At 42.2% G+C, this 27,361-nt stretch overlaps 1 protein-coding gene across 1 annotated transcript in view; it reads right to left on the bottom strand.

Moving 5' to 3' along the window:
* The window catches only part of vac14 (vac14 homolog (S. cerevisiae)), a 347,166-nt gene that overhangs the window by 138,697 nt on the left and 181,108 nt on the right, over window positions 1–27,361 (bottom strand). The window contains exon 15 of the mRNA XM_080187225.1: window positions 25,929–26,061. Coding sequence (XP_080043351.1) covers window positions 25,929–26,061 — 133 coding nt within the window. The remainder of the gene's footprint in view (window positions 1–25,928; window positions 26,062–27,361) is intronic.

Raw genomic sequence — 27,361 nt, 5'->3', positions numbered from 1 at the left:
TCAGAGGCTATTTCCCCGGGTTGAAATGGTCACTACGAGAGGACACAGATTTAAGGTGCGGGGAGGCAAGTACAGAAGTGATGTTAGGAGTAAGTTTTTCACTCAGAGGGTGGTGAGTGAATGGAATCGGCTGCCGTCAGTGGTGGTGGAGGCGAACTCGCTGGGGTCTTTTAAAAGACTTCTGGATGAGTATATGGGATTTAATGGGATTGGGGGTTATAGATAGGTCTATGGATTGGTAGGTGTTGATGTGATCGGCGCAACTCATGGGCCGAAGGGCCTGTTTGTGCTGTAGTGTTCTATGTTCTATTAGTGAATTAGTGTGTGGCTGTTCTGTATCTGAATGTCATCCACCAGTCATGGCTTTGGAACTCTTAATACTCACTCTACAATAAAAACTTAAAACTCAATTGCATTACCACTAAGAGAATGGAGAAGCGCCAAAAGAGTGGGAGAAGTGACATCGAGACAGCAATGGGAAAACTAGCAGGTGAAGGTGGGAGGAGAATGGAGGAGCATAGTAAAGGAAGGGAATGGAGGAAGGAGAGGTCAGAAGGGGTATGCAAAAGAGAACAAGGAAGAAAGTGAATGAAGAAAGTGAATGATGAAAGGTGATTCATTGCAAGAGCATATGTTTGTGCATGTGAAGTTTAAGAACTGGTCAGTGTTGTGTTTATTTGTGATACCTCCTGTGGTCAAATTTCTATTTCTTTTCTCTTGCTGATGTTCAGTTCTTAATATCAAAATGTCACTGATGCTAAAAGGTTAAATTATAACATTTACTTGAGATGCTAAAAATGATAAAACTGATTTGATGGTGCTGATAAGCAGAAACTATTTCCTCTGCTGGATGAACATCCAGAACAAGGGGGATCTGAACTTTACATTAGAACTCAGTCATGTTCAAGGAAAATCAACAAGCACTTCTTAAAATATACAAAAGTGGAATCTGGAACTGCCTCAAAAGGCTGTAGACCAATTTTGCTGTTACAGTGTGATACCAAGACATTTAAATCAAAAGTGGGCAAATATAAGGTTCTGATCGAATGAAATGGCAGCAGTTTAAGGGGCTGAATGACCTCTCCTGTTATGTTTCTTGGTTCCCTCTCGTTATCTACAAAATTAGAATTTCTTCATGTATTAGTCCACTTAGTGAACTTAATCGATTATTAACCAACATCATTTAAACTGATAAAAAATTTTTTTGTTGGACCTTGTTGTGAGCAAATTGGCTGCTGCATTTCCTTCACCATAAGTGATAACAATTCAGTTGGTATATTGTTGAAATAAGAGACATGTTGCTGAAGCTTTTCATCTTGCTTCACTCATTAGGACAAAGGCAAGAAAACCAAATTTCAAATGATCAAAACCATTTATACTATGGGAAAAATTGATATGAATTCGTTGGCAAGTTGACTCTGATTTCCAAGACACTGTCATGGGAAAAGTGCTTCTCCCATTCTCTCAGTGGTAGTGCAATTGAACTTTGAGTTTTTATTGTGGCGTGAGTATTAAGAGTTCCAAAGCCATGACTGGTGGATGACATTCAGATACAGGTCAGCCGTACACTAATTCACTAGTGGAACAGGCTTGAGGAGTTGAATAAGCTCCTGGGGAATTCAAAAAATGAGTAAGGTTTCAACATTGGTTTGCAGGGAATGTGTTATTGCATATTAATGTATGCCACTTCTAGCCAGCAAAAGAAGCAACTTTACGAGTTTGATCAAACTGCAAATTGAAAATTCAAAATTCAAAAAGTACATCATTTGCTGCGATGCTCTTTGGGACATTCTGAGGATATGGAAGGTGCTATAGAAATGCGAATCTTTCCTTCTATTTGACCAAGGTTATCAGAACAAGACAATCCAGTCCTCATCGCCATTCATTTGTCTATGTTTCCTGAAGGATGCATAGCAATCTTAAACAGGAATATTGACTTTTTGCCCCTTCATAACTGGGTCATTCAGAGGTCAATCACATACAGTGCTGCTGTGCCCATCAAGATTGGCTGACTCAGCAGAGAACTCAGTGTCTTCCTGTTCAGAACAACTCGCCCAAAGGGCAAACTTGCTGGGTGTTTGAGGATGCTGCAAGCATTAGACATTCATCCAGCATTGCTAAGCTTCAATATTAAGCTTGATAGTCAAAGCAAATGGTACGAGACAATAGGTCAGTTTTAAGCATTGCAATTTAAAAATTGAAGAATCTCAGGGTGATCGCTCAGGGTGAAGTCCAAATTCCCTTTCACCTGCTTTATTTCCCATGTCAATACATGTCTGTGATGTGCCAACATACTTCTACTTCCCCAGGTTGGAACCTCTGAGTTTCTTACCTTTGCTATCACATCTAATTAACAATGGCTCAAACTAATAACCAAAGCAGCTGGGAAATCAGGAGGAGATACTTTTAAGAAAGCTTGACCTCCCCCTACCAATGACCTTCGTATGCTCAGCATACTCAGGCAGGAATACAGCAGCCCAATCTTGCAGAAGAGAGAGAATTCAATTCTTAAGTCCTGGCTAAAACACTGCCTTCCGTAGTGGAGTAGCAGGAATGCACAGCTAAGATCACAACTGAAAAATGAATAATATCAGCAGGTAAGTAGGGATTGAACGTTTTTGAAAGCAACACTGAGCTCCTGCACCTGCAGCTCAATGTTTCCTATCAGTTCATGTTAAAACAGACTCTGAATGCAAAGAACGAACCTTCACAGACAGCTTGTCTTACCTATGAAACATTATATTCCAGTATACGCGTCCTCGCTATCAGCAGTTTGAAGACAGGATTTCACCATTCGTTACCTCAGGGTGACCAAGCCTTACATCAGATGACAGAAATCTTGAAATGCAACTCGCCAGTTAGGATTCAGCACAAATTCTTCAGCTTTTGTTGCATATGTTGTAACTATCAACTGACTAGAGAAAATGAGATTGTTCCTTTCAGAGCAGGGACAATTAAGGGGAGATTTAATAGAGGTTTTAAAATCATGAGCAGTTTTGATAGAATAAGTGAGCAGGTTCTGACTGAAACCGAAGTTTTTAACCACTGGAAAGCTTAAATGTGGGGGGGAGAGAGAGAGAGAGAGAGAGAGGAGGGTTTATGATGATTTGGAATGCACTGTCCAAGGTTGATAGAAGCAGATTCAGTTATTACTTTCAAAAGGAAATTGAATAAGTATTTGAAAATGCAAAATTTGCAGGGCTCTGGGGAAAGTGATGGGGTATCAGGATTAATTGAATAGCCTCAAAAGAGCTGGCAAGGCATGGTGAACCACAGTGGCCTCCCTCTTTGATGTAGAGTTCTATGAACAAGGTCACTTTTGTGTATATGGCCACCTATCAGTTATCATTGACTGCGCATTATACAATTTAAATTAATAAAATGCCCTTTTCCAAATTCCTTCATAAAACCATTAAATACATTGTCAAAGACTCATAAAAATAAGTCAGATAAATGTGGCCTGAAGAATACAAGTCTCATTGCCTCTTCAGCCTGATACCAATCTGGGAATCATTATTCAATGTTAGATTTTAGATAGAACTAGCTAATCCAATCTCAATGGATTCTCATTCCCATTCATTTCAACATTTTCAATTTATGAAATTAATAGACCAGATGTTTGGTGAGATGAGGACAGTGTAAACTCTGGAATACTCTGGCAAAGAGAATCTTACCTGGGAAAGGCCTGTTCCCTCTACTACTGCACCACAAACCATGGTACTTGTATAAAATGATAAATATGCCCTAAAGGCCAATTACAATGTCATGAAATCAGGCTCGGTGCATGTTCATATCAAATGTAGTCAGTCACACCACACACATTTATATAATATATACATGCCTATCATAGCGTGGCACTGATGTACTAGATCAGTAGTCTCTAAACCCTGATCCGGATGCGGCCCGGTTATGGCCTGTAGGCCATAGTTTGGATACCCCTGTATTAGATTACAGGGTGTGGAGATGCCAGCATTGGACTGGGGTAAACACAGCAAGAAGTCTGACACCACCAGGTTTAAGGCCAACTGATTTATTTGATAGTAAACTCACAAGCTTGTGAGTTTACTATCAAATAAATCGGTTGGACTTAAACCTGGTGGTGTCAGACTTCTTACTTAGATTACAGGGGACAAGGACATGCACTTGGATTCAGTCGATGTGAAGCTCTCGTATAAAGTGAGGAAACAATGAGAAATTTGGCTTTTTGACAGTTATTTTAAAGGAAGCTAGTTTGCAAGGTTCCCTTGAAAGAATTATATTTTCCTAGAATTTCCATTTTCTGTTCCCATTTGCAGTCATCCCCAAAACCAGAATTCAAAACTAGGGGCAGTAGTTTCCAGCCGCATGCACCCAAAACTGGGAATTCCTGCCCAATGTCAATGGACCTTTAAACAGTTCACCAAATTTTCTGTCCCGCCCACTGCAGTGTGCATGGCAGACAGGATCAGAAAATTTACCCCGAGGTCAGTGGAATGAAAGGATGCGAATTGCAGATGAGACACTCTTCAAACAGTGATGCGACTCTGCCAGATTTTCATGGAATCCCTAAAGAGCAGGAGGTGGCCATTCAGCCCATCAAATCTGCATCAACACTCTGTCAGAGCATCTTTCCCCAACCCATCCCTGTAGCTCCATGCACTTACCATTGCCAATCTTCCTTACCTAGACATCTTTGGATAGTTAAGGGGCAATTTAACATGGCCAATCTATCTATCCGGTACATCTTGTACCTGCTTTATGCTGGTGCCAGTCACCAGATCATTTAAAGGTTCAGCAATCCTAAGGTAGGCAAGCTGCAACTAGCTTTAAACACCACTTAAACGTCACAAATAATGGGCCTATGCCATTCAGATTCAAATACCTTGGATACCTGTCTTTTGGTCTTTAGTCAGAAGTGCTCAAACGAGTGTGACATTGGGTAAACAACCGGACCTGAGGGTTGAGGGAGAACATTCTCGCCAAGCAAAAGAAACAAGCTTCTTAATACCTCAGCCAAGATAACAAAGATCAAAGAGATGAAAGCAAATAAAAAATGCCACCTCTAGCTGCAAAGGTCAGCTATTTGGCCATATTTGGTCTTCCTCCAGGATCAGTAAACTGCTCTCACCTGTCACAGGTCATATACCTTTTCTGATTACTTAGCTTATGAATTATATCTAAATGAATCTGTTGCTTCTTAAAAAGCTACTTCACTATAAGCGCCACTGTCTTTTTGGACCTAAACCTGACAACTAATTTAGAGAAAGTTTATGACCAGGTACCTAGGAAGGAAGTCTGGAAATGTGCTAGAATTGGTGCCATCCTTGAGATGCATACACCACTGTTACAGGACATGGGCAAGGAATGCCAAAAAAGAGCAATCTGTGTGGGGAAGAGAGTTTTGAAATCAAAGATTGATTATACAAAGGATCAGCACTGAGCCTCTTCCTGACTGTCATCGATATTCTAACTGAACAAAGGCGGCAGGAAGTGTCACAGGCAATGTCATTTGCAGATGACATTGTGCTACGTAGTGGGTATGAAGATCAGGAGACGAAAGACCCAATATATGGATTGTCAGTTTGAGCCTTAGGGGAGAGAGCAATGTATTTGGGAGAGAGCAGCACTCCCTTTGTGCGTGCATGGCTATGGAGCAATCAGGGTTGTGCCATGCAATGAACAAAATGGTCATGTACAAGCAAAATACCTTCAAGATATGCCCATGACTGGCCATGAACTACAGCAAGCTGGCCACACACAATAAACTGAAGTTGGAAAGAACAAAAACAGTAAATGCTGCAAAATCAGCAGGTCTGACAGCATCTGTGGAGAGAGAATAGAGCTAACGTTCCGAGTCTGGATGACCCTTCATCAGAGCTCAGTTGGAAGGAAGATGGAAAGAACACTGGTAGAGAGTCTTGCCCACTAGGAAGGCATATCAAAAATTCACATGTACACCATGGCTGACTTTCAGATCTTCATGGAATATTTGGTTAACTATACATTGCACAAGGTCAGATTACCAATCTAGGGGCAGGAAGGTCAAGTCAGAAGATTGACCCTGCAAGCCATGGATTGTCTGGATAGTAAGAAGTCTCACAGCACCAGGTTAAAGTCCAACAGGTTTATTTGTTAGCAGAAGCCACAAGCTTTCAGAGCACTGCTGCTTCATCAGGTGAGTGGGAGGACAGAGAGGGGAGGCCAGGGGGAGAGCGGGGCCTGGGGGGTAGAGGGGGAGTGAAGGGAAGAGAGCCGGGGGGGGGGGGGGGGGGGTGGGGGGATGGAGACCACCCTCTCTCTCCCCATTTCCCCCCCACTACCGCTTTCTCTCTCTCCCCCCCCGCCCCATGAAGGTGATTTATGAAGACGAAAATAGATTTGTGTGCACACGCACGTGTGTGTGTGTGTGTGTGTGTGTGTGTGTGTGTGTGTATGCTTCTGTATGCGTGCACGTACATGACATGATTAAAAGGGGCAGAAAGCAGTGATCCCTTATCAGGATTCAACTGCTCCAGCGAACCAGATAGTGGGCCTCATTAAATGCATTTTAATTCCAAATCCATAGAGACTAAACAAGCGCCAGCAGGGAAAATGTCAAAAACAATTTTTCCTCCTGTTCTTCAGCTGGGTTTCAATGTTGAAGTTTCAATTGTAAAACATCATTAGTTGAAGTGACGGATGTTGAAATCAACTGAAATTTTGACTCAATCGACTTTAAAATGTAGGAGTACGAATAAACAATGTTTGTGGATCAGTGCAGACGTTGAATCACCACTACCTTGGACAAGAGGAGCAGGAAATGTCAAGCCACTTCAAGAAGAAACCAAACCGCACACCATCAGTTCAAAGTAGGCTAGTAGGCTGCTGGAAGCTGGACAAACATCTCTGGGAATAGGCAGAACCAGCCTGTAAAGTGCTTTCCACAGACCAGAAGAAAACAAACATGAGTCACACAAATATTGGGAACGTAAGAGGTTGATGCAGGTTTGCTGCATTGTGAAGGGGACTATCCTCCATTTGCAAAACACATGGCAAACATCAGCAAGAAGCTTCCCCCCCTCCCCGCATCGATGTTTTAAGACCACAGTAAACAACTGAGCTCACGACAGCTGCTCAAAACATCACTTAAAAGCAGCATGACAGGGTTCCCAGGCCCCCACGGTTGTGTTCAGTCTCTGGGAATGAAGGCTCGATGTCCAGGACATTGCTGTGTGCATCTCTGGGAGAGTAAAATAAATCAAATGCAAGTTTTTTTTTAATGATCTTTAATTTTCTTTGAATACTTGTTTACTATCATTAAAAATATAGGTGGGGGACGGTGGGTTTGGGATGTAGGGTGTTTGACAGGCTGTGGTGGAGACATGAGGACATCCAGAGTTGGCAACATCAGTGAAATATGTGCCAGCATGAGGCTCTGTGCTAAATTCCAATGCACACTGTCTTTATGCAGACATGAGCCTGTTCGTTTTAGACAAGGACAGTACTAACAAGGCAAAGGCATGTGCAGGAATTTGTCCTGAAACTCTGAGGATTAATGTCCTTGACACTGCTCATGGCAACTCAGGAGAAAACTCAAAACCCCATCTTCTTTGAGCACTTGCATTTATTCATTACAGAATATTTGGATCAGTAAAAAGCTGTTTGGACAATTCTTGACCGTCAGCTAATCATGCCAGGTAGCCAAAGACAGGATGGTTGAAACCAAGAGGGTCACGTGAAAACAGATCCAGGAGGTTCAGAATTGGCAATCCAAGTTACAAGCCTTTGTAGGTGCCTCAGACCTTTACAGGCAAAAACACATTTCATAAATGACTTACTTCCTTTTTCTCCAGAGTTTCAGAAGGCCTGGAATTTATGGCCTAATGTCTCAGGCCAAGGAGCTAGGCTGTGATGCAGGCATCCTAGCGCAGCACTGGGTAACACTGAAACATTCAAACACCGAGTGAAGATTTGCCTTTTTCTACATTCACAAAGTCAAAACTCTATCCATCAACTCAAATTGCTCCTGCCATTAGCCACAGAGGCATTTGATCTCAGTGTTAGGCAGCTATAAGGCAGATCCCAAAGTTGGAAACAAAACAATTGTACTGCCTGGTGTAGCTTGCAATTTGCTTAGTCATGCTAAGAGTATTTTATATATCCACCAATGAGCATTGCTAAAATTCTATTGGTAAGCTGACAGGCTTTTAAAGTCCAGGTAAAGTAGGCTCCATTTTATACCGGAATCTAAACTGGAGTGAACTAGGAAAAGGAATCACTAAATACTGCAGATGGTGGGTATCTGAAATTAAGAAAATGCTGAAAACACATTGCAGGTCAGGCAACCTCTGGAGTTTGTATTAAAAGTATCAGGTCTTTGACTTGGTGCCAAACTGTAAGTTATTACGGATGAGCAGCTTACAAGGGAAGACAGCATAGAGGAAAAGGGGTTGTGGGAAAAATGTCTGCACATACTAGAGGAATGATCTGTAAAAAGCGATGTGGTGCCGAAGCAGATGATAGCACGACAGGGTCATATTCGCCCTGAAGAAAGAAAAGAGGCATGTTGAAGGGAATAGAGATATTGGAGCTCCAAGGATTGTGCCCTTGGAGGCAAGTATATCTGATCACTGGGTACAACAATGTTGTGAATGCACTTGTAAAGATTTCCTATGCTGTAGTTAGGAACATCAGGAAGACTTCACTAGAAACAGTGAACACAGAATGTCTTCCTCAACACATTATCGTGTCGATAGTAGAGGACATCTCACCCCATCACAGATGTATTATTAATGGAATTATTTCCACATTGGATCTTTAAGCTTCATGATTAATTGCACTCTTTCTATTTTAATCATTCTCATCAGCACTGCTTATATTCGACTCCCCTCCCACCTTAGTTAACATCAGGTTTAATTGTATTCGGCTTATTTTTCCAAGTTGCTGTCCCTTGTACTGCTTTCTCAGAGCTGCAGATCCACTCTCCGTCCTTTATTCTCTGGTTTGTTTTGCGTACCTCTTTTCTGTCATCAGGATTTGTTAACTCAGTGCCTACCAGCCAGAAGAATATTTAGATCAGGGCCTTTCAAATGACAGTGGTTGGAATGTCACATAGAATATTTGGAGCAGAATGCCCTGCAGCATTACTGTGTGTCATTTACACCCCTTCACTGGCTAAAAATGTGGATGCCCAGAGTCAGTGGCACCCATTATTAAATTTGACTCTGGCACTTTCTTCACAGATCTGGCAATTCCAAGTGGCAGGTTTCTGACAAGCACCTTGCTCATACTTCTACTTTCTAAACAGGGAAGGATCGTCCCAGAAATCAAAGAAAGCAATTCAGGGGCATCTTCAAATGGAATCACCTAGATTCTCAATACAGCACTTCAAAAGGTCAACAGATATCAAGTTTTCATGACAATTATGTCAGTGTCCCAATATCAGAAGATCCATTTGCTCAGTTGGCCAATGCAGAGTTAGAGTTAAGTTCAGAAGTAAGAAGTCACAGATCAAACGGATGGCATGGTACTGAGGGAGTGCCACATTGTCCTAGGTGCCACCTTGCAGATGAGACATTAAACCAAAGCCCTGACTGTCCTCTCTAATGACATTAAAGATCCTATCGCACAATTCAAAGAGCAGCAAGGGAGTTTTAGGAAACAGTGGCATAGCAGGAATGTCACAGGACTAGTAATCCAGAGGTCCAGACTAACACTTTGGGTGTTTGGGTTCAAATCCGCCCACGGCAGCTGTTGGAATTTAAATTTGATCAATGAATCGGGAATATAAAGTTAGTCTTAGGAATGGTAAGCATAAAACTATTGATTGTTGTAAAAACCCATCTGGTTCACACAAGTCCTTTAGAGAAGGGAATCTTCCATCCTGACCAGATCTGGTCTACATGTGACTCCAGACTCCCAACTACCCTCAAGGGCAATTATGGATGGACAATTCCCACTTCCATTACAAAAATAAAGAAAAAAAACCCACTATCCTGTCCATTATATTCTTGTAATCTGACTGCTCTGATAATCAACTCTTCCCTCAGTTTTCAGCTCCACAGAAGTTAGTAGCACAACAATTTAGCCTGGCAGTCATCCTAACTCAGCAGACAATTCAACTGCGCAAGGCCCACTCTTGTTGTCATCCAATGGCAATACTCATGCAGTGGGGGAATCGTGGACACTGATCAGGGACAGAAATGTTTCTGCTACGCTGATCACTGGAGATTCCTTCCTGCCTTCATACCCAGAATCAATTAGAGCTGCTCACAGCAGGAACTGAGTTTGGGACTTTGAGTCTGTACAGCTTTGAGCTGTAAAGAGTAGTGCCTTTCCCCTTTGGGCTGTGCAGGGGGAGGGTCTCCTGCCAGGGCCACTCAGCTCCAGAACTCATTACAACCTTGGTTCAAATATGGACAGAAGAGTTGCACCCAAGAGCTAAGGTGAATGTGACTGACTCTGACATCAGGGAACCCTGGCAAAACAGAAGTCAATGGGATCAGGAAGAAAATTCTCCGCTGATTAGACTCATAGCTCGCACAAAGATGACTGTGGTTGTCGGAGAGCAAACATTTCAATTCCAGGACATCGCAGCAGGAGCTCCTCAGGATAACATCCTGGGCTCAGCATCTTTAGTTGCTTCATCAATGATCTTCCTTTCAAGATCAGAAATAGGGACGATCACAGGTGACTGCACAACGCTCAGCATCATTCACTGCTTCTCAGATACTAGAGCATGCCCATAAGCAGAAGACCAGGACAATATTTAGGTGAGGGCTAAGTGACAAGTAAACATCTGCATCACTCAAGTGTTGGCAATAACCATCTTCAACAAGATGCTTTTGACATTGTCAAACGCAGTCAGCCACCACACAGATTAACCTGTCATTTGTCTCACTCTGTGGACCTTACCACAGGTATATGTTGCATCTGTGCACAACAGCAACTGCATTAACAACGTAATGTATCAATTTGTGTGGTAAGGAAGCGACAATCTTGTGCAATGAAAGCGATACAATAACTGTGACAGAAATGAACATGGATGCAGTCGGACCAAATTGTAATGCCCCCCACCGCCCTGTCCATAATCATTTTCAAGGTTTGTGCCTGAGGAAAGGACACTTGGCAGATGTGGCAAAAAGCACTTAGTGCTGGCTTAGCTCTTAGTTGTACTTGGCTTGCATTCAGCACCAAAGTTAGCTTGGCTCTTAGCTGTATTCAGTGTCCAGGCAAAGGTTGGGGTGGGGGTGGGGGGGGAGGAGGAGGAGGAGGGGGAGGGGGAAGAAAGAGGAGGGGGAGGGGGAAGAAAGAGGAGGGGGAGGGGGAAGAAAGAGGAGGGGGAGGAGGAAGAAAGAGGAGGGGGAGGAGGAAGAAAGAGGAGGGGGGAGGAGGAAGAAAGAGGAGGGGGAGGAGGAAGAAAGAGGAGGGGGAGGAGGAAGAAAGAGGAGGGGGAGGAGGAAGAAAGAGGAGGGGGAGGAGGAAGAAAGAGGAGGGGGAGGAGGAGGAAAGAGGAGGGAGGAGGAGGAGGAAAGAGGAGGGAGGAGGAGGAGGAAAGAGGAGGGAGGAGGAGGAGGAAAGAGGAGGGAGGAGGAGGAGGAAAGAGGAGGGAGGAGGAGGAGGAAAGAGGAGGGAGGAGGAGGAGGAAAGAGGAGGGAGGAGGAGGAGGAAAGAGGAGGGAGGAGGAGGAGGAGGAAAGAGGAGGGAGGAGGAGGAGGAGGAAAGAGGAGGGAGGAGGAGGAGGAGGAAAGAGGAGGGAGGAGGAGGAGGAGGAAAGAGGAGGGAGGAGGAGGAGGAGGAAAGAGGAGGGAGGAGGAGGAGGAGGAAAGAGGAGGGAGGAGGAGGAGGAGGAAAGAGGAGGGAGGAGGAGGAGGAGGAAAGAGGAGGGAGGAGGAGGAGGAGGAAAGAGGAGGGAGGAGGAGGAGGAAAGAGGAGGGAGGAGGAGGAGGAAAGAGGAGGGAGGAGGAGGAGGAAAAAGAGGAGGGAGGAGGAGGAGGAAAAAGAGGAGGGAGGAGAGAGTGGTTAAGAAGGTTGGAAAAATTAACTACCTTCTGACAAAGGTCAGTTCCATGCAAGTAGGCAGGAATTACTCAAATACATGGTTGCTCACACTTACAAAGCTAGTTCCATCAAATTTCTGTGGCGAGAACTGGGAAATTACCTCTTATCCTCTTTGACTCCAGTGGACATACATATGAACTAGGAGCAGGAGTAGGCCATTCGGCTCCTGAAACCTGTTCCACCATTCGATATGATCATGACTGATTTTTATCTACCCCCATAACCTTTGGCTGCCTTGTCAATTAAGAATCTAACATGGCTTTAAAAATAGTCAGTGACTCCGCCTCCATTGATCTCTGGGGAAGAGAATTCCACATCCCAACAGCCAGCTATTAAATTTTCTGCAGCAAATAACTTTACAAGCAGCTGACTCGATATCTCCAGAACTACACACGGATATGGGCTTTATTCAACACTCATTTGTCAACTGAAACTCTAATCCTAACCTAACTTTCTTACCTCCAAACTTTACCATTAATGCTCCCTTGGCCAATCTTCCATCTTTAACTCTCCATAAGCTGCAGCTCATTCAAAAACCTGCTGCCTATATCCTAAACTACATGAAGTCCCGTTCAACCATCACCCTGTGCTCACTGATCAACATTGGCTGGCTCTCTCTTGTCTGGCAATGACTCTCATTTTGAAAATTTCCATCCTTGTTTTCAAATCCTACCAGTCTTGCCCCTCTCTATCTCTGCACCTCTACAACGGGGGGCAGCACAGTAGCAGTGTTAGCACTGCTGCTTCACAGCTCCAGGGTCCTGGGTTTGATTCCCGGCTCAAGGTACTGTCTGTGTGGAGTTTGCACATTCTCCTCGTGTCTGCGTGGGTTTCCTCTGGGTACTCCGGTTTCCTCCCACAGTCCAAAGATGTGTGGGTTAGGTTGATTGGCCATGCTAAGAAATTGCCCCTTAGTGTGTCCAGGGATGCACAGGTGAGAGGGATTAGTGGGCATAATATGTAAGGATATGGGGGTAGGGCCTGGGTGGGATTGTGTTTGGTGCAGACTTGATGGGCCGAAGGGCCTCTTTCTGTACTGTAGAGTTCTATGATTCTAACTCTCAGATATCCAATCCTGCTCCTTCCAATTTCCTTCATTCCACCACTGGTAGCCATGTCTTCAGCTGTCTGGGCCTGATGCTCTGAAATTTCCATCCTAAATCCCTCGGTCCTTCTTCAAACTTGCCTCTTTCCAGCTATTATAATACCTTCATATTTGACAGAGTCAAGTTGTGTCAGATAAGGCTCCTGTGTAGTGTCAAGATGTTTTACTACTTTAAAGACACTATAAAAATGCACATTGTTGTTGATGATACTAACCCAAAACCAAGTCATTAAGTTTTCACCATCCATCCTTTTCTTCAGATAAAACATAGATGCTCTTATCTTAAAAGCATTATATCTCAACTTCTTTTGCCTGCCTCCATGACTTGACGGATAAACACAGTGCCACAGGACACCTGGTTACAACCTGCTCTGTGTAGAGTTAGCTGGGTTACATTCTACCATTTCTGGAGATGGGGAGAAAGAAGGAGGACAACAATGATTCCTTGTGCTAAGAGTAATCGAATAACCGATGGTCACAGGTCAATGTCTGCCAAGGACTAGAAATAACTGTGATACTCAGCTTAAAGGAATGACCTAATGACCACAGTTTGCTGGGAAATGGTCAGGTTATCATTACCCATCCAACTGCATCCCAGCACCAGCTGCTATGAGATTAAAATAAAAAATATCAAATTCTTGAATAATATTCTTTCAGAGACACTTTCCACAAAAAGATTATCCAATAGGCAGCCTGTTATGCTGAAATAAAAGCAAAATATTACGGATGCTGGAAATCAAATCAAGAAACAGAAAATGCTAAAAAAAAACTTGGCAGGTCTGGCGGCTTCTGTGGAGAGAAAAACAGAACTAACATTTCAAGTCCATGTGATTCTTCTTCATACCAGCCCTGAAGAAGTCATATGGACTGGAAACATTACCTCTGATACGCTGAAGGCTAACATCTGGAAAGCAATAAAAGGCTTGGTGTAAATATAAACCTATGGCCAGGTGTGCTGAGAAACATTAATGTCATTAAGACCCATTTATTTTTTAAACTGCCTGATATTTGCACACTGGTCTTTAAATTTGGCGCAAATATATTCTTGAATGTTGGACTGCCCTATAATTTCTTAACACACAGAGGTAAAGATCCACACACTCAGTGATGACCTTCCAACATGCAGAGTTACTGTCTTTAGAGGCAGCCTGAGAGCAGACGTGTCCCATCGAACTACTGTACAAATGAGTGTTTTTGTCCATGATATCCTTTTAATGAATGTTACTTCAGTGGAGTAGCACGGTCAGAGGTGGCATCTTCTGGACAAGAAAGGACTCGACAGCTTTCTCAGAATGTTGTGAAAGATTCCAAAGCATCATTTGCGAGTAGGGGAATTCTCGCCAGAATCTTGGCTAATTTTATCCCTGAACCATCACAATCAATATGGCATTCATTTTAGTGCTGTTTGCTTTGTGTAAACTTGACTGCCACTTTTCATGCGTTGTAACAGTAACTACAATTCAACGGCATGGGTGCAACTGGAATTTCCTGAGGTCGTGAACGGTGTTGTACATATGCAACTTTTATACTGTTACACTATCCCTTGTGATGGCACTGTGCCTTTAAGAAATGTATTTTTAAAAAATGTTCTCTGCAATTATAAGCAGGTATTTAGCTGTCTGCTCAGACGTCTGTTTATTGCTCCTTAAATAGGATATTGTTTATTTTTAATCTGGGTTTAATGCCCTTTCTGGAAGTTTACAACCTTTTGAAGTGTTGTGGGAAGATTGAATGACAGGTCAGGTGGGAGAGTTTTCTTCCCCTCTCCCAAGAGTTCTTCACTTTCAGTTTTGGTTGCTGGCTGCTTTTTAGTTAGAAGCCGTGTGGAATCCAGACTGACAACAGTGTTTCTATGACTCTCCCAGGTATTGGAAATTTAACTTTTGGTGGCTGGTTAGCCAGTAACTGTCTGTCTTTTGAAGTGGTTTGCTGGGAAAAACTAGAGGCCAGCAGTGGCTCTCTCTCTACCTCGATGTCTGCTAGAGGATACAGGGTTGGGAAATCAGAGTTTCAATTCTCTATCCAAAGGACTAATTCACAGCAGGTATTGAGCTTCATAAACCCAGCATCACATGAGCATTCTTGTGTGCGTTAAATCTGGGACAGTTGTATGTTTATTCGCGGATTGTTGTATTGGAACAGTGCATTTAGTTAAGGTTTATAAATATCATAGCTTTTTTCTTGTCTGTAATTGGTAAAAGCTATTGCAAATTGTATGTGTTAACTGTTTTCTTAAATAAACTTTGTTTGATAAAAGTTCCGTAGTGGGTCATTTGAATCATACCTGCAGTGAAATGTCGTACATTTACCCTAGCCAAATTCAAACTGCAAAATCTATGGTCCAAGCTGACTTCATAAAATATCTTGGAGTTTCTGACCTGGATTAGAACAGTCCCTCAAGAGAGGGTTCGACTCAAAATGGCAGCTCCAAGTCTTTACCAGAAACATACAACGCCTGCAGGGTTGCTTGACAAGGAGCAAGAACTGTATACATCACTTCCCCTTTTAAATTCTAACGCTAAGAAATAACTCACTAGAATACAGTTCTCCTTTAAAATATGACTAATTTTGATGAACAATTCATCGAAATTTTAATGAAAAAAGTTTTTAGCCATCAAGTAGAAATGGGTGCTGTTGGGAGCATACAACAATGCTCAAAAGTAATTAGCATGCAGAGCATGCGGAGTTCCCAGCTCCCAGTGTATTACCATGGAGCTCTACTTCATGCAGCTGGCATGTTTGTAAAGTCCAGTTGCTCTCCTTTTCATAAGGCGTGATTTGCTCTATAAATATCTACTCGCCAGATTCTGAAAATGCCATTTACCTGTAGACACATAAATATTCAATTCAGACAAAGAAATGCATTTATCTAACATTAAATATTGAGCTGGGCTGAGTGCTATAAATCATTCATTTGTTTGATATGTTGATGCACATTCTGGTTCATTAATCTCCCATCACTGGCACAGCTTCAACCATTCCACTGATGGAAGGCAGGTTCCTATATCAGTTTTGCCTTTCACAGACAGAAACCCTGAAAACGATACATGGGCCAAACTGCTCCTCTCTATTGACTGATACTATTTTTTCTCAGCAGTTTACGACAATTTTGGCTGGGACAGCAAATGCACAATTCTTTAGGGCTAAGCAGACTTCAGTGACCATCCCTCATACCTTCCTCACAAAGTTGTGAGGAATTTAATTTCTCTCAGTTTCTGTAACAGCAGATCCTTCTTCCACCAACATCCTCTCCCAAAGCCTCAAAGTTGCAGGAATCCTTTGCGCGCTGTTTTCCATTTTTTCCTACAGGTTTTCAGTCCCAAAGCTCGGTGTCACTTTATTATAACTGTTTGATGTGCCTGTATGGCTGCTATTCTTGATGGTACCCTGACCTCCAGCTCTAGGCCCTTTACCCAAAAGTCAACGAATGGCAAATTCTGCTTATTTCCCCCCAGATTGGCTCAAGCTCTGCAAAAGCTATAAAGCTTCACACAGTAGCAAGCTCCACAGAAACTAAGGGTCAGAAAAGAGAACAAGAATGCTCCACAATTCCCACAATTGACCAAACACATCAAAACTCTGCAGCCCTGCCACATGAATTACACTGCATGATGGAACAGTGAGATGCACTGGATATGGGAAAGGCAACAGCCTCTACCATGTCCTAGATGTGGTGCTACAGGCTTGCTCTCCAGAACCAGCTGCACCTCTCACCAAGCTAGTACAGTTACAATGCCAGCAACTCCTGTAATAATAGAATACGCCCCTATCCACAAAATGCAGGATTCAGCCAATTACTGCCCAACCAGCCTGCTCTCAAGTCATAAAAGTCATAGAAACCTTACAGTGCAGAAAGAGGCCATTTGGCCCATCGAGTCCACACTGACCAAAATCCCACCCAGGCCCTACCCTCATATCCCTACATATTTTAACCACTAATCCCTCGAATCTACACATCTCAGGACACTAAGGGGCAATTTTAGCATGGCCAATCAACCTAACCTGCACATCTTTGGACTGTCGGAGGAAACTGGAACACCCAGAGGAAACCCACACAGGCACAAGGAGAATGTGCAAACTCCACACAGACAATGACTCAAACCGGGAATCGAATCCTGGCCCCTGGAGCTGTGAAGCAGCAGTGCTAACCACTGTGCTACCGTGCCGCCCAAGTGATGGAAGGGAACACTGATTATTAGATTTGGCTAGAATCATTTGGTTCCAGGTGTCATTACCTTGACCCAAACATGGACACATGAGCTGAAATCAGCGAGTGAGGAAAGAGTGACTGCCATTTACATTAACACAGCATTTGACTGAATGTGACAATCCAAGCAAGGTTGATCGAGACCATTGCCAAATACTTAGTACAAAGGAAAATGGCTGTGGTTATTGGAGGCCAATCATCTTAGTCACAGGACATTAATGCAGGAATTCTTCATGGCAGTGTCTTAAGCTCAGCCTAATCAAAGATCATCCTTCCATCAAAAGGTCAGAGTGGGGATGTTAGCCAATGATCGCAGTATTCAGTTCCATTTATAACTCCTCAAATACTGCTGCAATCCACGACTGCATGAGCGGAACCTGGACAATATTCAGGCTTGCAAGTAACATTCATGCCATCTTCAACAAGAGGGTTTAACCACCTCTTCTTTACATTTAACACCATTACCATCATCAACTGCATCAACATCCTGGGGTCACCAATCCTGAACTCGCTCCCTAACAGCACTGTGGGTGTACACAGTAGATAGACTACTGCAGTTCAAGGCGGCAGCTGTCAACGCCACCTTCTCAAGGGCAGTGAGGGATTGGTAATAAAAGCTGATCATGTCAGCAATATCAATTTATTGTGAATGAATAAAATATACAACATATTAAAAACATAAGAGAGTACAAATTGGTTGGTTAAATTGACTCTGGTTGGTTGAAGCATTACGATGGAGAAAGTACCAGGCAGCAATTGTCCCCTATGCCTTTGATGAATTCAAAAAGGGCTAAATATCTTGACATGTTTCTTGTGCCTGCAGAGCAAGAATAAGTGAACCCCACTGTGAGCCCAACTGAAGATCTTAAATTGGTTGTTACTATCACTCTTAGCACACTCAGAATCACATCTAACATGAGACATTATGTCCTGAGCTACGCAAACATAGGCTGGCTGAGCACAGTCCGAAATGGCTAGCTTCACTTGCTGCATAAAGAGTGGCTACTCTGATTGGATCAATCCTAAGTGTATTGCTCTTACCCACAAAATGGCTCAAGGGCCTTCAGTCCTGAAAAATGCTCAATCCACCTCAAATCACCCTAGAAGGGGATTAGTTAATCAGAGCAGGTAAAGTTAGCCATTTCATGCTGCTACTTTGCACTGGCAAGACAAGTGGCATTTTCCACCAACAGGATGTTTCCATCAAGCCAAAAATATGTTCTATTATACACCCTACTGCAGGTCACAAACAGCACACCTGTTCTGCAATAGGCAGAATACTGAACCTACCTGCCACACAACCATCTGAACTCACATCACTGTCCCCACCATCCCCAACTATCTGCTGGAGATTCGAGACAGGTGAAGAATAGCTAACTGGATTCTGCTGTCATAAGTACTGACACCATCTCATGCAGATCACAAAAATTGCACCAGGAAGTTCCAAGGATTTTGACAAAACTTCACCTGCGCAAGTACCACAATTTTTTAATTCTTTTGTATGGGTGTCACTAACAACGTCAGCATTTGATGCCCATCCCTAACTGATCTTGATTTGTATAGCTAAGCTATGTCAGAGGGTTGTTAAGAATCAACCACTTTGCTGTGGGTCTGGAGTCACACGTAGGCCAAATTGGAAAAGGATGGCAGATTTCTTTCCCTAAAGGACATTAGGGTTTTATAACAATTGACTACATTTTCAAGTTCACTATTACTTAGACTAGCTTTTAATTCCAGATTATATTCATGATTGAACATTTATTCAGCTGTTGTAAGATTTGTTCATTTGTCATCACAGCAGTAGTCAGAGCATCTGCATTATGAGTCCAGTGACATTATCACTGCCACCATCTCACCCAAATTCAAACCTCTGAATCAGAGAAATTGGACAAAAGTATACAATATTACAACAATGGTAATTTGACCCATGTTATGTATGTGCATAAACATTACTGATTTACGATCTGGCTCGAGATTTGCCAGCATTACCTACATTTCCACCAACTCTCCAAGCACATCACCCAGCTGTCCTGCCTCCAGGTTTGCTACCTCTTTCCCAGCATTTAATAAATGTCACTTTCTTGAAGTAATTTCACTTTTTATGGGCACATTAAAATTTCTACGTGTGTTCATTCTCAGGATGAACCAAATGGTGTAAATCTGGGGAGATTTTTGGTGTCTCAATGAATTTTCTTCTGGGTCAATTATCTCCCACTTGCACTCCTGAAGGAGTGGTTTGTCAGGCACCAGGTTCACCCACAGGACCAATGAAGGTTGGTATGGAGGGAGTCATGGCTGAGCCTGAGCTTGCCCTCAACACACTTTCAACAGGGCCTTGCTATAATCCTCTGGCACAAAGACCAATAGTAAAGAACCCCCTACGGTGGCCCCATTTGAGAACAGCTAGCAAAGCACAGACCAGGAGTGACGTTTGGATCTTCTCTCCTGTATGACTCAATTACACACTTACTTTCACCAACTGAGCCCTCATGAGAATTCTTACTACAGTTTTTGAACTTTAACATGAAGCTAATGACTCCCCTATATACCCTATTTAAACAGTCACATTCATTCCTCTCATTAGACGGCAGGAAGACAGACTTCTTCCTGCCAATTTCTAATTCTTCCTGTAATGCAATTTTGTCTACAATGTTATTAATGCAATATGCGGTTAGCTTAAATCACTGATGCAGTCAGAAAAAAATGATATTTCCATTCCAAAGAATGCAAAGTAATGTGACACCAGTATAAATTCTCATTCAGATAGTTACAAATAAACTAGACCATCTGCCTGTGTTGCATTTCAAAAGCCTGAACTTTGTCCTGTCTGAAAACATTTAGATGCATTCAGAATAGTGTTCGATTGATTTTTCAAGTTAATTTCAATACTCTTCAAGGTGTACAAATCAAAGTGGGGATCTGACAATCAAGTACAACATCCAATTGCATAAATCACCTTTAAATGTTTCAAGGGTTTCACAAAATAAGTACAAGAACAACAGGCAGAAATTGGAAACGAAATGGAGTGAGATTGTGTTCGTAATTAGAGACAAATCTTGCTCTTCGGCATCTGGACAACTTGCAGAGATATGGCTCTCATACTGGGATCGATTTGTTATCTAAAGGACAAAGAGCTGGAGTTGAATGTGTTGGTGAATGGGAAGCCAGTATTAAGTTCGGCATATGGAACATTCAAGCCTCTAGCAAGCCCAAAGCTGCTCACGTACAGCAGGTTGACATGAACGTACATGGGTGCTACATTGTAGGCTTCGGGCAGGATATGGTAGCTTGGAAATTCAGCCATTCTATTGTACCGACATGCTGGAGCCAAGATCAGAAGAATCCAGTGACCTGTCGTGGTCTTTTCAATTGGACAGTCTGGTTGCGGGAGCAGCTGCTCAGTCATTCTGAGTAACAGCAAAAGACAGGAAAAGTCCTGCTGCCTTTAAAAATTAGGTGTATGTATGGAAGTTCAAACTGATGTTCACCCACACAAATTCTCTTTGCAGAGTGCCAGTTTTCCATTTCAGGCACCTGTGATTGTAACAGTTATGCACAAGAACGACACCAGTTTTTTATGTAAATTACCCCACTCAAGTGATTTATGCACAAAAGCTGGGTTGCCACTCCCATTGGGATTGTTGCACAGTCAGAAATGCCATTTCTCAGATTAATGTTAAACTGAGATGCTGTCTCACATCTCAGAAAGACATAAAAAATCCCATGGTGGGTTATCTGGTCAGTATGACATTTTGGGATCTAGCTGTTCACAAATTGGTTGCTGTGTTTCTTGCGTTACAAAGTGGATTAATTTCAAAAGTACTTCACTGGCTGGAAAGTGCTTTGGAGGTGTTGCAAAATGTAAGTTTTTCTTTATGTAAGCTATTATATTGTGGAGCTGAATGAGTCCTGTGAACATGATGCCTGGGGACCTTCTCAGGCAGGGATGCAGAATATCAGATGCCGTCAGAGGAAGAAACAACTTACAAACCCTTCAGCGTTCTATTTATAACAGCAAAAAGTTCAAGCTAATGTGGGAGAATTTAATTGAACTATACACTTTGCCAAGTTTGTGTCAGCTTGCCAAGAAGCCTTTAACAGGTATCTCGAACTCTGTGCTCTAGTTAGAAAGTGCGAGCTTGATTAACTGTTGAGGTACATAGCAGATGATTAAAACTGCTGCTGTGTTAGCGAGACACCCTCCACTGATGAGACAGACCCACCAGAGACAACTGTTTTTTCAACAAGGTTGAGAACCAATTAGCCGACAACCAAGTGTGTTTCTCTGCAGCGTCTGTCAAAATATAGTTGTTCCTGACTAAACATACAACGAGCATAAACAGGAGTGGAGTTCACGGGTGTTGGAATTAAAGTGCCACAAGATGTGCAATTATAGCACTTCTGTACCTTTTAATGCCCAGATTATATCTGCTCATTGCTCTTGTTTACTAAAGTGCACTGCAATGAAAATTCAGTCTGTTTCCATGGATGCCATATCAGACGTCAACTACTTAAAAAGCTTGAATGTGACGACAACGAATTTTCCACATAAATGCAGGCTTCATAAAGCTGTGAGCACTTTGACAGGCAATGACAGTTCCAATTAATCTCAGTGGTGGGAGTGATCTCTGACTCTCAGCAGGGATCCACAGCACAAGGGAATCCAATCGAAGAAATTCATCAGAAGACCTAATAAAGCCTTCATCTGAGATATACCCTTGGGGAAAAAATACCTACTTAGTCAAACGTAGGTGCTCGGCTACACAAAAAAGCGAGCAGACAACACTGCCCAGCAGGTATACAGCTTCAATTCAGGGCCTCACAACCACCTAGAGTTTTGCTTAATTGGACAGAGGCATACATTCAATTCCACATAAATCTGATCCCTTCACGTCAGGAAGCCCCCAACATTCACTGCTAATCAATGCAGCTTTAACAGATCATTGATCTCAGCAACATGTATGGCATTTGGAACAAGAGACAACACCACAAAGAGCCGCAGAATGGACAGGAACAAAAATAATCCAATACTGAGCAATGGTACACAAAAGGCGAAGAATTGTAACTGAGGCCAGATCAAAGTGGTTGTATTAGGGATGTTCTTGTTTGTATTAAGGAAGAGACAGCAGAGGAATTTGTGCAGACAGTAGGGGAGAGAATGTTTATCAGAAGTAGGACTGGATGCTCCTCATACATCCTCTGTTTTTGATTATTCCATTAAACCGCTCGTTGGCCTCCGTCACTCACCAAAGTTGACTAGTTTGCTCTTCCTATAATGCAGTCTTCAAAATCTTGGTCCTCCTTTACAACTCCACCCATGGCCATGTACATCCCTATCTCTAAGTTCATCAACCCCTAGATCCCACATATTGACTCTGGCCTCCCAGCTTTGGCCTATGACATTCCTCCACCTTGGAAGAGATTGCATTTCTTCCTTCTCCAAAAAGTCTCATCTCGTCATCAGTCATCACCTGAAATGCTGGTAATAGGTTGCATTAGCAAATTTTGCCCCATTCACTTAACCTATCCATATTCACTTGTAAATTTCTTACTTTATTATAACTTACTATCCCACCTATTTTAGTATTATCTGTCAATTTGGCAATGGCACTTGTCATCCCTGCATCCAAGTCATTAATAGCAATTGTAAATAGTTGGGGTCTGAGGAACAAACTCTGTGGCATCCCCACTAGTTATATCTTGTCAACCCAAAAAAGACCCATTTATCTGAACTCTTTGCTTTCTGTTGGTTAGCTAATCCTGTATACAAACTAATAAATTACCCCTAACCCCATGTGAACTAATTTTCTGTATTAGTCTTCTGTGTGGCATCTTATCAAATGCCGTCTGGAAGTCCAGATATACTACCTCCACAGGGTCATCATTGCTTGCTACATCTTCGAAGAAATCAAGCAAATTAGTCAAACATGATTTGCCCAACATAAAACCATGCTGACTCTGATGAATTGCATTTTGACTTTCTAAATGGCTTGTTATTACTTCCTTCATAATGGATTCTAACAATTTCCCAATGACAGATGTTAAACTATTTGGCCCATAGTTTCCTCTTTCTGCCTCCATTATTTTTTGGGTTATTTCTGTTCCTGCCCATTCTGAGCCTCTTTGTGGTGTCGTCTCTTGTTCCAAACGTCATACATTAGAGCTTTTCCAATCCACTGGAACTACTCCCACATCCAGAAAAATTTCAAAATATTGTCACCAATGGATGCATCATCTCAAACACTACTTCCTTTCAGACCCTAGGACATAGGCCATCAGGCTTTGGGTCTTATCTACTTTTAATCCCAATAGTTTGCTCAGTACTTTTTCTCCAATGATGATAACGGTTTGAATCTATGACCTCTGCATTTTCTGTTACTATTGGGATGGTACTCATATCCTCCGATGTGAAAACTGAGACAAAGTATTGATTCAGTGTCTCAGCTATTTCTGCGCTCCCCACTATGAACTCCCCAGCCTCATCCAGGAGGGGTTATGTTGATTTTGAGGCAAGACGAGAACGATGGAAAGGGAAAGCAACAGAATCAACTTTTTAGGTGAATTTTAGCTGCACAATTGTAGCCATGACTGAGATCAGCTAGTTCAATAGACTCGATGAAGAGTCATTGAGGTCTCGCAGATTTTCTTTTTATTCAAGTTTGGACAAACAGGCTACCCTAATATATCAGATCATATAGAACTCCTGCAAGCACTAGATACCTTGGCAGATTCTTTAAAGTAAAAGTGAAGGGGACTGCACTGTAGAAAAATTTCAAGCATAATCATCTGTTTGGAGAGTCAGTGCCGTTATTCACACAGTTAAGGCATTAATCGCTGTCATCTTCTACAATAAAAATGGAATCAGCAGCTTTGAAGGTTTATCCTATGGGATGAGTGCTAAAACCCTGAATGTCCCGCTGACACATCAAGCATGGGGAGGCAATAAAGATACATTCTGGGAATTGTCTACGTGTCTCTCAGGAAACTGTTCAAAATGAGACAGCATCAAAAAGTTCTATTTTCATCCTCCACAAGGTTTTGATTAAAACCTGGGCAGTAACACACTGACCACCAAGCCTCATTTGCATATGCAAATGAATGAGAAACTGATTAGGTCCTCTAATCCCTATGAGGGTTAGTCTGTGTAGAAGGTGACATTGGTCGACATTGAAAAAAATGTACATTTTACAAGTTAAGTAGAAACAGGCCGTACGATAGATTCCTTCTTGTTATAAATACAATGAATGCCTGCAAGATAGGCAGCCCACCAGGTTAAGGCTGTATTTTGGTAACACTGCATAGGATGGGAACAAGTTTGTGATTGTGGAATTTTCGGGAAGGAGTCAAATGCTTTAATCGAGAGAACTAACCAATTTAAACTGGGACAGAAGTAATGATGAGATATCATTATTTTGGGAAGTAGCGGAGGGTGGTGAGGAAATAAAGTTGATGGTCTTTTGGTCCTGATGGGACACAACTGATGATAACATCAGGTCAAGCCAGACTTCCGTGGCAAACTCAATACTTAAATGCCTGAAACAAGTGGGTCTGGAAGAAGCCCTGCAGTCTGGCTCATGGATAGTACCTGCAGCTGCCTACCTGACACAGAGGTGGGGTGGGGCTAGGATTCTTCCCACCCAGGGGTAGTCAATGATCCTCCCAGCAGAACTAATCCAATAAGTTTGCAATTCAAGAACCCCAATAACATGGAATCAAAACCTCTAGGCTAACGAACCATAAAAACAGACAGATGTGACTGGTGGTTGAACAGATAATTAAGATTCATGTTTAACACTCCTGGTGGTTAGCTTGCTTTATCTGGGGGGAATGTTTGTGCTCAGTTCCTTTGCCTAAGGGAGGTCAGAACATTTTCCTTTTGATGTACCTTGCTAACATTAAAATAGCACTTTTGGGTCAAGTGTCTAGCTTAACACAGACACACAGTAAAGCTCATTTTAACACCACCTAATGTCAAGTCTCGATCAACACCAATCTCAGAAGTTGACGCTCCCTAATGCGCCAGTGAGGCCTTACATCTCACACCATCACTCTCAATAGATTGTTATTACTGAATTAGTTGCATGCAATGGATTACATCTAAAAAATAATCTCAATGCTGAGTCTCCATACTATAGTGATTCATAATGAATTGCACTGCATTTCTAAAATGAGCTCAAATACTAAAGCCTATTTGCGATAGTTTTACAATCCAGAAAGCGAGAGTGCTTGATGCTAAGCATGGAAGGCTAAATACACCTCACCTTGATCCTTGATAAACATACAGAAAAAAAAATACTATACACCGAAATAGGGAAGGTTAAACATTTGAAGTTCTATTAGAAAAGAGAGAACGTGTGCAGAAAAATTAGGCATTGAGTTTGGACATATTCCTCACCTTGTCAACACAAAATTGTGTGTTAAAATTAAAGATACCCTAAACATACAGAGGGGTATATGCATTCCCTATTCATCCTTACGACACACATGGATCATTGATTCAACTATGTCTGTACTCAAATTAGCCAAGGTCTGAAGCATTCACGCTGGGAAAAATGGATACCAGATCACAAAACACAATATAAAAGATTGTGCACCTACCGGATGATGAAGGCTCCTCGTATTTCCAGCAGCCTCTTCTCAGTGTTGAACTGCTTCAGCAAGTTGATCATGAACTTGAAGAAATAAGAGTTCATGGTGGGAGTTGAGGGGGAACATTCCAACGTTCGAGGCCCTAGAGCACCAAAAAATGTTAACACAGGTGAATTGAATCTCTCAGCAGCACCTTCTTTCTCAGGAAAAGCTAAAACTCACCACCCTGATTATTTTGGGAAGGAAGTTTCCAGAGGTTTTTTTCCTGAACTTAGCTGTGGGGATATGGAACAAGGTCAGTGAGACAAAGTGACAGGTAAAAGCTCCACTGACGCAATGCAATTCCTTCCCACTTTATCTTCCAGTTGGAGTTATAACTGGTAAGAGCTATTCAAACTCTAATTAAGAAAGAGTTAATCTTGATAGTGTATCAACATTAATTTTTAGCCTTTCCATTAATTGAGTCTGTTAAAAACAATTGTAATAAAAGCTTGCTTTGTTTTATTATCTATAAAGTTCAGTGAAAAACAAGTTTCAACAATAAAATAGAACTGGAAGACATGTCATCCAGAGAACTTTAGCTAATAGCTGAGTTGTTGCTCAGACAGAAAAACTGTTCATTTGAAAGGCTTTGCAGAAGCACCTGGCTGAGAAAGATCACTGATCGGAAAAGTTATATTTGGGTGGATCCAAGGACAGGGCAATCAAATCAGTATTGAATGATAACTAAGTGTGGGTAATGCTATGGAACATGAGAATTGTCACATACCAGTTGTGAAAAAGGATGGGGTGGATCTTGGGGGAAATAGCTAATTCAAAGTTCTGGCAAGCAACCATACCTAATGAGCTGTAACACGTTTTGAATTTCCTGGCTAAAGCAGGCTTTTGTCTTAAGTTTTGCTGTTCAGTTTAGATTTCATTTCTAATATTGTTGGAAATTAACTGTTTGCATTTTAATAAATCTGAATACCTAACATACATGTTGTGAAGTCTACTTTGAGGATTCACTCATAAGAACTATCCTCTAACTCCAAGACTAGAGTAACACAGAAAGGGATCAAACTAGGCAATTAATTAAAATCTCACACGATTGTTATATGACACTGAAGTATGACGATCTAACAGTGACTTTACATAGTGTTACTGCAGCCTCGACACTAAATGCATCTAATGACACTGATTTGGACTGAGGTCACAGCTCCCAAAGTTTACAAGCTGGGGGGAGGTTTGTTAAAGGTGCATCAATGTATTGCACAAGTGTTATAAACAAAATATAATCTGTTCTTGTGATATGTGTAACACAGAAACTTGATGGGCTATGTATTTAATGGTGTAAAATCTAATGGGATTCAGTCTCCTAACCAACATCCTACCATCTTCCACTCATTCCCGCTACCCATCATGAATGAATAGATGGCTCACAGGCAGGCACAGACCCACAT

This window comes from Carcharhinus amblyrhynchos, chromosome 4 (genome assembly GCF_965287045.1).
Source record: "Carcharhinus amblyrhynchos chromosome 4, sCarAmb.v2.hapA, whole genome shotgun sequence".
NCBI lineage: Eukaryota > Metazoa > Chordata > Chondrichthyes > Carcharhiniformes > Carcharhinidae > Carcharhinus > Carcharhinus amblyrhynchos.
The sequence above is the reverse complement of the archived record's forward strand: the minus strand, read 5'-3'. Positions and strand labels throughout refer to the sequence as shown.